Source organism: Salvelinus sp. IW2-2015, linkage group LG20, assembly GCF_002910315.2.
Source record: "Salvelinus sp. IW2-2015 linkage group LG20, ASM291031v2, whole genome shotgun sequence".
Lineage (NCBI taxonomy): Eukaryota > Metazoa > Chordata > Actinopteri > Salmoniformes > Salmonidae > Salvelinus > Salvelinus sp. IW2-2015.
Window position 1 is genome coordinate 24,888,622 of NC_036860.1, and position 13,372 is coordinate 24,901,993.

The 13,372-nt window shown below is 39.1% G+C and overlaps 1 protein-coding gene across 1 annotated transcript in view; it reads left to right on the forward strand.

Annotated features, from left to right (window-relative positions):
- Positions 1-1,454: 1,454 nt before the first annotated feature.
- The window catches only part of LOC111980260 (solute carrier family 22 member 4-like), a 47,029-nt gene continuing 35,111 nt past the window's right edge, over positions 1,455-13,372 (forward strand). Inside the window, exon 1 of the mRNA XM_024010959.2 lies at positions 1,455-1,934. Coding sequence (XP_023866727.1) covers positions 1,542-1,934 — 393 coding nt within the window. The 5' untranslated portion in view covers positions 1,455-1,541. The remainder of the gene's footprint in view (positions 1,935-13,372) is intronic.

The window sequence follows — 13,372 nt, forward strand, 5'->3', positions numbered from 1 at the left end:
TCACAACACAACCGATTGGCTCAAAAATGAACTTTTAACAAGCCACACCTGTTAATTGAAATGCATTCCAGGTGACTACCTCATGAAGCTGCTTGAGAGAATGCCAAGAGTGTACAAAGCTGTCATCAAGGCAAAGGCCTACTTTGAAGAATCTATAATATAAAATATATTTGGACTTTTTTGGTTACTACATGATTACATATGTGTTATTTCATTGTTTTGATGCGTTCATTATTATTCTACAATGTAGAAAATAGTAAAAATAAAGAAAAACCCTTGAATGACTAGGTGTGTCCAAACTTTTGACTGGTACTGTACATTTATATTTGGTTAATTTACACATCTGCATTAAAGCATAATAACTCTATGTAAAGTAACTATTAATGCATCCTTTCCATAGTGTACATGTTTATTTTTGATAATCCACTCTGTTTTTGTTGAGAATTTCAGGTTATWTAACCTAAATCTATTAGTATTTCCATTATGTCCATTTTCACCATATTTGACCTTTGACCCATTAAAAAGGGCCTTAAAATCAACATTTCTGTAACGGCTTTCGTTGGTGGAAGGAGAGGAGGACCAAAATGCAGCGTGGTACGTATCCATAATATAATTTAATCGAGAATGAATACAAAATACAAAAAAGAACAAGAGAATAAATGAAAACCGACACAGTCCCGTATGGTGCAAACATTGAAACGGAAAATAACTACCCACAACCCATAGTGGGAAAACAGGCTACCTAAGTATGACAGGAGAAACACAATTTTCCCTTTTTGTTGAATTGATTTCCACCCTAAACCCTTTAGTGGATGACCTACATAATTTTGCTAAATTTCCAATCTACCATCATTTTGATACATTTCCAAAATAAATGTCCATCCTTTTTGTAGGAATCTTGCAACTTCGTGTTTTATGATTACAGTGGTTCCCAACTGGTCACTGCTAAATGAACCTGAAGTTATTAAGAGTCTAGGTGCTCAAACCCTCCACCAGGTGGTGTAGTCGGTATTTTATGACATACGTTTGTCCTACTGTTTTTCTTTTTTTATAGGTTTAACCAATTTGAACTCCAGCACATAGTTCCTTTTTTTCCCAGCCCGTACATTCTAATTGGTAATTTCAGTCTATTTCCGAGGGTGTAAAACAATTCTTCAAAGGCATAACCATACAGCCATTTAGTTACAGGTATTGTCCTCTGATTCACTATTGGCCGGGATTCTGTGAACCACACTTTAACACAGTTCAGAGAAGAAATTGTAATGATTAACCTTCACTTTTAATGGCCTTCCAATACATTAGCTCTACGGAGTGGGGTAATTCAAGATGCGTTAATACTGTGTGTTATCTTATCGCCTCCAATTGAGGGGATGGCCCATAAAAGGAGAGAGCTCTGCTGTTTGTTGTCAATGTCAGATGGGGACAGATGCTATCCAACAACTCTACAGCAACCTCCGGAGCAGCTATACAGTTCAGGCAGTTTTCTTCAAGTAAAGAAGTTACTTGACTATAAATAAAGGTTAACTGAACACAGCACCAATATGAGAGATTACGATGGAATTACAGCTTTCTTGGGAACATGGGGACCCTTTCAGCGGACAATCTTTTTGGCATTGGCCATCAGCATCCTGCCCAATGGATTTACTGGTATTTATATACTGTTTGTAGGTGATACCCCGCCACATGAGTGCTTTATTCCTGAGGATTATAATGTCAGTGACATGTGGAGAAATGTGACCATCCCCATGGTGACAACGAATGGTGTGTCACAGCGTAGTTCGTGCTCAAGACTCAAACTGGAGACAGTTAAAAACTTCTCTAGCCTGAATATCATTCCAAATGTGGATATCAACGTGAGTGAAATTGAGCTGGAGAGTTGCTTGGACGGTTGGAAATACAGCAAAGAGGTCTACCAGTCAACAATTGTCACTGAGGTGAGAAAAAATGTGTTGCAAATCACTGCAAACATGATTGACTATTCCCAAGCACCGAAAAAAAATGTGTGTATGATAAAAAAGAGAATGAAAATCAAATATGTGCATGATAAACTTCCAATGCTTACATAAACAAAGAATTGCAGTTACAGTCAGAAATGGGCAAAGTATACATTAAAATGTATCTTGTTACAAATACAAGATACTCTAAATGCCATTTTTATTAAACCAAAATACAAAATACTTTTGCAAAGTATTGTATTTAGATAAAATACAGGTATATTGAGGTATTTTGTCAGTTTGAAAACACAAAATACATTTGCAAGTGCCACGCATTCACTACAGCAACATTCTCAGTAACAGTAAAAAATGAAATAACTTTTTATTTGCTATGACTGTGAAATGTGCTTGTATATCTACGTTAGTTGAATGCACTGACTTTTTAGTCACACTGCATAAGACCCACTGGGCTAAAAACTGGTACACGTAATTTCAACAAATAAAATCAATGTGATGATGCTGTATCAACGTGGGAAACTGATTGGATTTGCAAAAATCATCAACATAAGGGAATTTTGTCTTTTTTTCACCCAACTCTAACCTAAAACCAATGACATGGTGACATTCTGCTATGACCAAAATGTAAATGTAAAAATGTACAATTGCTATTATTTTATCATTGTATTTCATTGGCCTGAACTACAATCCAATGTATTTTCAAACAAGATACTTTCGAGACCTGTAATTTGTATTTTGAAAATACATCATCATTTTCTATACCATTTTTTTTTMMMYWTRKKKAWTTMTMMRSCCRRTTRWCKCRSRYRWMMMYTKWSAYYWSTSWMYMSYCKKRYWMYTGKRAAYAMTSKARWYMYWWWRKRWYTMSAKTRTTYMCARKWRYMMGRSKRKWSASWRRTSWMARKKKWYRYSYGMGWYAAYYGGSYKKAKAAWTMMMYAWRKKKAAAAAAAAATGGTATAGAAAATGATGATGTATTTTCAAAATACAAATTACAGGTCTCGAAAGTATCTTGTTTGAAAATACATTGGATTGTAGTTCAGGCCAATGAAATACAATGATAAAATAATCAAATGTAATTTTAAATATGTATTTCAATTCAATGTAACAGAAATACTGTTACAGCACAGTACATTGTAGTTACACTCCCCTAATGTATTTATTTTGGCTCTATACTCCAGCATTTTGGATTTGAAATAACATGTTTCATATGATGCAACACAATCTGTGCAGGACACGTTTAAAGAGAGAGTGATGATTCTGCATAGAATAACTAAGGTAAATGAATTGATTCTCCACAAACGATCATGGGCTTAACAAGATTGTTTGATGATCATCCCTGAGGTTTTCCTGAACTTTCTAATACCTTTCTGATGCAAATCATACCAAAGCAAACTTCCTTCAGGTTCACATTTGCCATTACCTGATTTGACATACAGTATCTTGTGCTATAACTTTTATTGAGATAATAGTAATTGTCACGTTCGTCGTAGTGAGGATGTGAATACATACTTCTTTTAATAAAGAAATAACACTGAACAAACTAAACAAAATAACAAAACGAACGTGAACGCTATAATACAACGAGTGCAGACATGCAACAATAACCCACAAAACCTAAATGGTAAATGGCAACCTAAATAGGATCCCCAATCAGAGACAACGATAAACAGCTGCCTCTGATTGGGAACCAATTCAGGCCACCATAGACCTACAATAACCTAGACAACACAAAACACACATACCCACCCACGTCACACCCTGACCTGACCAAAATAATACAGAAAACATATATAACTAAGGTCAGGGCGTGACAGTAATAAAGTCAGATTCTAAAGATTTGTCAAATTATTTTACACATTTGTTTCTGATACCCCCAAGTGTCCTAAAATAGAAAATCAGATAATCAAAGAGCTTGACTATGTTAATAGTATCTTAAATATGAATCCATTTTATATCATGTATGAATCAATTTGACTTTGTGACCCCTCAACCCCCCTTCTCCGAAGGGTATGGCGGCTCACCCAGTGATATTGTTTTACAAAAGTGGCACCCTCAAAAATATTACAGACTACCACTGCCTTACAGGTACAAATCAAAGGATTCTACGAGGCACCCAAAAGGGTTCGCCCAAAGGAACAAATGACAGAACTCTGTAACCGGATGGTTCTTCATGACCAACATCATATCGTAGGAAAACTTAATCCTGTCATGTTTTTTGCTAAATGTAAGGCATCAACCTATTGAAGCTTCTGTCAATTGGGCATGCTTCTAGCAGGCTTTGCGGTGCTAGTTGATGCTTATGTCAATACATTGCAGTCAATGGGAAAAGATGATTAACACAGTGTTGATGCTTATGTCAATACATTCCAGTCAATGGGAAAAGATGAGCATCATCCAATTGATGCTTATGTCAATACATTGCATTCAATGGGAAAAGTCTCAACCAATTGACGCGTATATGAATACATTTGCAGTCAAAAGGAAAAGATGAGTGTCATGAGGTTGACACATGTCAATATATCGCATTCAGCTAGCGGCCATACTGAATGACGTCGGCAACGAAAACGAGGCTAGGGTGGGAAAATACAGAAGCATCTCCTTCAAAACAACGGCAGGCAAATGGACAAACAACCTGCAGATACTAGCACCAATTACAGTCGCGTCTATTGACAAATGGGCTGCTGAAGACCTCCGAATTCCAAAATTGGTCCAGACTAAAGGATACAGCAAATGGATCGAGCAATAGATCCACGATGTTAAAGGTAATTATACGATTGTGCAAGGCTTGCCTGCCGCTTAGCTAACGTTAGAGCCATCCAGCACAGTCAAGAGTCTGCTGTCATCAGCAATACTGCTGGCCAATATCATAGGTGTTATAAATGTAAATGGTACTTGTCCATCCTTCAAACATTCTATCTCTAAATTTCAGCTCACATCATGTGTTGTGAGCATAGTCTTGCTATTGAGAAAGGTCGCCGTAGGCAGACCTGGCTCTCAAAGGAAGACAGGCTATGTGCCCACAAAATGAGCTGAAAACTGAGCTGCACTTCCTAACCTCCTGCCAAATGTATGATCATATTAGAAACACATATTTCCCTCAGATTACACGGACTCACAAAGAATTTAAAAAACAAATCAAATTTTGATAAACTCCCATATGTGTTGGGGGAAATACCACAGTGTGCAGTCACAGCAGCAAGATTTGTGACCTGTTGCCACAAGAAAATGGCAACCACTGAAGAACAAACATCATTGTAAATACAATCCATATTTATGTTTATTTATTTTACCTTTTTTACTTTAACTTTTTGGACATCGTTACAACACTGTATATACATAATATGACATTTGAAATGTCTTTATTCTTTTGGAACTTGTGTTCCAATATGTAATATGTACTGTTCACTTTTTATTGTTTATTTCACTTTTGTTTATCCATTTCACTTGCTTTGGCAATGTAATCACGTGTTTCCCATGCCAATAAAGCCCCTTGAATTGAATTGAATTGAGAGAGCGAGAGATCAACACTCACACATGACTTCATAGATGGTCATAGTTTCTAATCATATTTTCTAGAGGTTTTGATATATGAAGAAGGTCAAATTGAACTTAAGAGGGCAGAATCTATTGTATAGAATAAGTATGAATAAGAACAGGAAGGGCAGTTGAGTGATCTGAGACCTTTCATGGCCCTGCCTTTGGGAGCCTGTCAGGTTGTGACATGATGAGAGAAGATACAGTATGTTGTGAATAGTGCTATAAACATGTTGTGAAGAGGTTTTTGACCATTCAGGGACCTAATCTCAAACACTCATGAACACATGTAAAAAATATTGTCTACACTTAAGAATGTGAATTTGGTTAAAGATAATAATTGCATTTGCTAATTTATAGGCATGAAAATAAAGATGCTTTAAAATGTGACATGTTTGAGAGATTTCTGGACAGTATAGGGGACCACGCCTAGGCCTTGTTATGGACAAACATTTATACAAATAGCTTGGTATATGATATCTGCTCCATTTGTAGGGCACATGTGGACACAATGTTGGGTAATCACTGAAGGGGAATGTTGACCAACTGAGCATCTCAGTGTACAGCTCAATAAACACACTTGGTGTTTTGTTACATTTCAGTGTTCTGTGATGTATTTAAACTGTCATATTGGGATGCAAACTCAAAATTGAATACATTTCAACTCTATATCTGACATGGTAGAGGTGTGTTATTTTCTTAAGCCCATAACCATGTGTTAGGTGTATACTTTTGTTTCAAAGTAGATTTGTTTAAGTCTACCAAGAAACACTCTGTGTGACCCTGATTTAGCCCACTGCAGTAAAAGGTTAAGGGGTAAAATGATCTGTTTAAGTCATTAGTAAAGAACACATCGTTACAGAGTACAATTATATTTTATAGGTGGTTTTAAGCCTGTCAATCATTTATTGCTTCATAAGCAGAAAACATTTGGTTCAAAGACACCTGGGGGACCCAAGTCACTAAGCATGTTGTGAACCTAGGGTCACCCTAGGTTCATAATATTGAACCGCATTAAGGCGTTAACTGTTAGACACTTAGAGAGGAGGAGAGAGCGATTTATTGCCACCAAGCTCCACATGCACACACACATGCACACATCCCAAGGACCCAATGACTCTTGTGTAGAGCGAGATAAACAGATCAGGGAGACAGCTTCCATTAATGGTAAATTACATTTAATTTAAAACTTGTATTTTCTTCAAAATCTTTACTACAGTCATTTAAACATGCATATTGCAATTATTAAACTTTACTATGCAATATTAAATGGCAACACTAATGTTTTATTTCCTAAACATTTAAATAAATCACACACATTATTATTACACAATATTACAGATTACCACCCAATAAATGTTTATATGTATAATTATTTTTGTTGTTGGAAAGACTGTTTTTTAAATGTATTTTTCTTAGAAAATATAAGAAAAGAATGTCTTGAGCATGGCCCTCGTTTGCTTGTAACCCCCTCAGCTAACCTGACACCACGGATGCAACCTAGCCCCACGGGGAGAGACAGAGAGAGAGAGACAGAGAGATAGAGAGATTTGTTTAATTGAAGGTAAATTACATTTTCTTTCAAACCTTTTATTTTCTTCATAAACTTTACTAGAAAAATGTAAGCATACATATTACAATTATTAAAGTTTACTATGCAATATGAAATATTAATCTATGACACCAACGCTCTAACTACTAGACTACCTGCCGCACCAAATACCGAGAACATCCGGAGAGGATGTCATTAAGATGTCAACGAGAGGACATCCAAAGGACACAGCAAAACACATCAATCACTTTTTGACAGCAACCGTCTACTAAACTCAGCATAAAAAGAAATGTCCCTTTTTCAGGACACTGTCTTTCAAAGATAATTTGTAAAAATCCAAATAACTTCACAGATCTTCATTGTAAAGGTTTTAAACACTGTTTCCCATGCTTGTTCAATGAACCATAAACAATTAATGAACATGCACTTGTGGAACGGTCGTTAGGACTTACAGACGGTTGGCAATTAAGGTCACAGTTATGAAAACTTAGGACACTAGAGGCCTTTCTACTGACTCTGAAAAACACCAAAAGAAAGATGCCCTGGGTCCCTGCTCATCTGCGTGAACGTGCCTTAGGCATGCTGGACTGAGGCATGAGGACTGCAAATGTGGCCAGGGCAATAAATTGCAATGTCCGTACTGTGAGATGCCTAAGACAGAGCTACAGGGAGACAGGGCGGACAGTTGATCGTCCTTGCAGTGGCAGACCACGTGTAACAACACCTGCACAGGATCGGTACACCCGAACATCACACCTGCGGGACAGGTACAGGATGGCAACAACAACTGCCCGAGTTACACCAGGAACACACAATCCCTCCATCAGTGCTCAGACTGTCCGCAATAGGCTGAGAGAGGCTGGATTGAGGGCTTGTAGGCCTGTTGTATGGCAGGTCCTCACCAGACATCACCGGCAACAATGTCGTCTATGGGCACAAACCCACCGTCGCTGGACTAGACAGGACTGGCAAAAAGTGCTCTTCACTGACGAGTCGCGTTTTTGTCTCACCAGGGATGATGGTCGGATTCACGTTTATCGTCGAAGGAATGAGCGTTACACCAAGGCCTGTACTCTGAAGTGGGATTGATATGGAGGTGGAGGGTCCGTCATGGTCTGGGGCAGTGTGTCACAGCATCATCGGACTGAGCTTGTTGTCATTGCAGGCAAACTCAATGCTGTGCGTTACAGGGAAGACATCCTCCTCCCTCATGTGGTACCCTTCCTGCAGGCTCATCCTGACATGACCCTCCAGCACGATAATGCCACCAGACATACTGCTCGTTCTGTGTGTGATTTCCTGCAAGACAGGAATGTCAGTGTTCTGCCATGGCCAGCGAAGAGCTCGGATCTCAATCCCATTGAGCACGTCTGGGACCTGTTGGAGCGGAGGGTGAGGGCTAGGGCCATTCCCCCCAGAAATGTCTGAGAACTTGCAGGTGCCTTGGTGGAAGAGTGAGGTAACATCTCACAGCAAGAACTGGCAAATCTGGTGCAGTCCATGAGGAGGAGATGTACTGCAGTACTTAATGCAGCTGGTAGCCACACCAGATACTAACTGTTACTTTTGATTTTGACCCCCCCCCCCTTTGTTCAGGGACACATTATTCCATTTCTGTTAGTCACATGTCTGTGGAACTTGTTCAGTTTGTCTCAGTTGTTGAATCTTGTTATGTTCATACAAATATTTACACGTTAAGTTTGCTGAAAAATAAACGCAGTTGACAGAGAACGTTTCTTTTTTTGCTGAGTTCATATTCTCTCTAACCCCCCTCACCTGGTTGACTTGGGTGGACAACATGTCAGTTCATGCCGCAAAAGGGTTCTACCTGGAACCAAAAGGGTTTTCCTATGGGGACAGCCGAAGAACCCTTATGGAACCCTTTTTTCTAAGAGTGTATACAAATATGATTATTCATTGAAACCTTTGAAACAAGGTCTAGTTGCGGCCACAACTGCAGCAACCCCCCAAACGGCTGGCAGTGTATGTTTCTACAAAGCTATACAACATTGATAACATTAAATAATCAATTCATTGCATATATTCTTGTACCATATGATAAATTATCAGTTATAAATGTATCTTTTTCTTCACTATGTTAGCTGCAACATGCTGTACTTTCTGCACACGCATGATAGACATTTGCTGGTCGGAGCACAACTCCGGAGCCGGTGAGCATGAGGAGCATCTATTAATCCTGCTGTATAATTCATTGCGGATAGGTCAAACGAAAAACAAAAATAAACAAGTCACTCGGATAAAATGTATCATAACTCTTGAGTCAGTTAACAGAGTCGTTCAAAAATAACAAATCGTTTGTGAACTGCACATCAAAACTTGATGCTGGTTTTGCTTTAGCTTGTCCAAAACACAGCGAATGCTGGTCGCCAGCAAAATCACAACAAAGTCTGGTCACCAGCAAAAACCAGCTAGACCATGCTGGTCAGAGAGGTTTGACCAGCTAGACCTTGCTAGTCAGACCAGCTTGACCAGCTTGAAATTTTCCTAGCACGCAATGACTACATCCCGCTTATGACTCTACACACTTGTTGGAGGCATTTGCAGTTTGTTTTGGTTGTGTTTCAGAGTCAGATTTATTGTAAATAAGAGAAGAACATGTTTCTGAACACTTCTACATTAATGTGGATGCTACCATGATTATGGATATTATGAATAAATCGTGAATAATGATGAGTGAGAAAGTTACAGAAGCACAAAGATCATACCCCCAAGACATGCTAACCTATTACCATTACCGATAACAGGGGAGGTTAGCATTTGGTGGGAGTGTATGATATTTATAGTTCTGTCAATTTCGCACTTATCATTACTCCCAATTAATTAATGATTATCCGTTGTTAGGTTCTGAACAAACAGAGTAAAAACTCAAACTGACGACTAGGAAAATCTCAAACCAACTTTATTCGTCCACTGAGTCATACAGCTGTAAAGACAAAGACATGTTTACACAATTACATATATTTAAACCCTCCTACTAGGCGGAGTCAACTCCTTGCACATCTAGACAGCCAATACATCTCTGTTGCTAGTCAGGAACTTAATTGGTTCCTCTCACTGGTGTAGTCATGGCCCTGCCTGATGCTAGAACCTTCGTGGGCGTGGAAGTATACTGTATGTGTGGGAAATAGAACTGTTCCTTCTCACTTCATTTGACCTGACCTCGGGCCGAATTCCTCACTCCTCCTTAATCCACAAATGTCCTACCTTATCAGTGACTGAAACCAGACTGTTGCCCTTTGCCTCCCTCCTTAGGAGCCATGAGATTTAACAATAACAATGTTTTGACAGAAGTTAAAACTTTCTGCACTCCCCCTTGTCTCACTCAGTAACTTTCTATACACCTAGTTGTTATCCACCCTCACTTGACCCCAACATATACATTCCTTGTACATGTAAAGTAATCAATACATTCTAGTATGATAACATGAATTAGTACATTTCAAGCTAGAACCCAACAGTCCCTCCTTTTTTAATAGTAACTCCATACTGTTCAACTATATATAAACTTTGAAACTTTGAAAAAATAAACCATATTCTCAGTTGATTTGTATGTTTACACCGCCGAGACTTATAGCCTATGACCTATCACTGTCACGACTTCCGCCAAAGTTGGTACCTCTCCTTGTTCGGGCAGCGTTCGGCGGTTGTCGTCACCGGCTTTCTAGCTGCCACCGATCTACGTTTCTTTTTCCATTTGTTTTGTCTTGATTGTACACTCCTGGTTCCCATTACGTTATAATTTATTCCCTATTTAACCCTCTGGTTCCCACAGGGTTTTGTGCGTGTTTGTTCTTTGTTTAGTGTCCAAGACTTCTGTGAGCTGGTTTGTTTTCCCTGCGTGGAAATTATTGTTGTTTCTTTTCGAGTAAAGTACATATTTTACTCAGTTCTGTGTCCTGCGCCGGCCTCCATCCTAACCGCTGCACACTGACACTTGACAATCACACGATGTACACTCTTATTCCCCTCCTTTCATACAACTGATAATGACATTTCAGCTGGAGCTTTTGACTTTCTCTTCCTGCTTCAGGTTCCTAAGAGAGTGATAACAAAAGACTTGAAAAGCAAAATAAAATAAAAACACAAAACATGACAAGTATTAGTAATGCGTTAAGCAGTAGCGTGCCGTGGGCCTGGCGCCTGGGCCTTCAGTGAGGTCCTACACAGTCCCACCCGAATTAATCCACCTGTTATTACCATCATTTAGATGCCATGGCTCTAGACACTATACATTTAGACAGAAACGCAGTATAACCAGGCYTTGCGTCACKTTGAAATTGACATTTTTTRCAGAGAATTGCAGGGGAAGAGTACAATACAGTACAGTMCAACTAATAGGCAAGAACATAGTCGAGTGCAACAGAGTTATATTAATATTCTTCTTCTATCCATTTCTGGTCCACAAACTTTGAGCTTTAAGTCCCCCAAAAAATAAATACAGTGTGTTCACTAAACAGCGCATTGTCGCACCCAAAGCAGTTTCACCGTGATGATAAAGACACATAACTATTCACTGAAAATAAGAGAAAACAAATAATTTGCAACATAGGCTATTTGCCATTTTATTTTGTTAATATATAGGCTATTTAATATTAACGAAATAAAATGCGAAACATACATACACATTTAATAAAAAATAACATGCATTGTATGCCTACTCACCAAAGACTGATTATTTGAACACAAAATCCTTCCTCCTTTCTTTCCTCAAGAAGACTTCAATGACTCTGTTGTACAGTCTATCTGTGCGTTTTAGTTCCACCAATAAGTCCTTTTCTATCGACATGGAGGCTAATGCTGAAAGCCGAGTCTGTCCAGTAGCATTTCTGGAATACGTTTTGATTCGCTTGTTTAGGCTGAGAATGACGCTCGACAGAAGCCGTGGACACAGGGATAGTCACTGTCACACATGGCCAATGTGTAATAAGTTGCCCCATGGTCCTCATTTCAGATTTCTGCTTAAGGGAAATCAAGGAGATCAGAGGGACTTTTCCCTTCAAAATACAGTCATAGCATACATTACAGTCAGTTCTGTTTTTAGCTGGGATAGGTCGAACAGTGTTCCTGTGACTCTCTGTTAAGCTGGAGAAGGCTGTTTGCGGGATATTTTTCCGGTAGGTCTGAAGTGCGGGGGTCCAGGAGGGAGAGAAACATTAATTTTTCGTGGTCTTGAAACCTGTTTCTTATCTGGCAAATGAATTATTATCCAGAATATTGCTGTGGAGTTGTTGAAGTATGTTGCCGAGGGTCTCCTTGTGCTGGGCCTCTTCTGACTGAACCTGCACCTCTCTCGTCAATTGTGTCACAAAAACTCGTTCACCCTTGTCAGGCAGAATTGATCATTCCAAGTTTGTTTCTGTAGAATTCCAAACACATCCGAATAATTAAAAATCTCCATTGAATGTTTCAAGCAAAAAACAATAACTCAAAATCATCCAAACGTGCATTAAATCCATCAGCCATAAGCACAGTATCCGTCTATGGTCATTCATGATGTTCAGTAAGTGGTTAAACAGCACCTTTAGGGCAACTCTCTTTCAAAGACTGCATTGACCAATCTAGATGTATATTGCCACTCGTTGGTGCAACCTTAGGAAGACAGCGCTTGCAGATGTCATCCAGCAGTTGCGTGCGCTTAGGGGATCGTGAGAAAATTGCTGCAAGCCATTGAGGTTGGCAAAGAAGACCTTGCATTCTTTATAGCTTTGGGCTCCTTGAGTCAGTACTTAAATTTAGTCGATGTGCAAAGCAGTGAATGATAAGGCCATCGTTGCCCTCTCCTTAACTTTAGCCTGCACCTCATTGAGTCCAGATGCCTGACTGCTGCGCCATCAAAACACTGTGCCACACTTTATCCAGACTACATTCATTTTCCCAAGAAACGGAAAATAAGAGCGGCATATTGTTCTCCGCTGCTTGCCGCTTTTGTCAACATCTCAAAACCGGATAAATCGCTCCTTGACTCCCGTGTCCGTCACTATAACGCAGGACGAGTGAGAGCTGTGCTGCATTTCCACATCTGTTGTCTCGTCCACCATAACAGCATACAAAGGGAGCTTTTTTTATCTCCATTTTGATTCTTCTCCCTTCACTTCAGCTAATAGCAAATTAGGTCATTTTGTATTTTGCCTGACGTCCCAATGAACACTTTGTTAGTGGACAGGTGTAGTTGTAAATCTGTGTTGCTTTCAGAAAGAAAAGAAAGAAGCTCCACGTAGTTCCCTTTGTTTGTGGAGTCAGCACTTTCATCGTGTCCCCTAAAAAGAAAGTCCTGTTTACCCAAAACATGACACATCAATGAGTCTTTTCAAT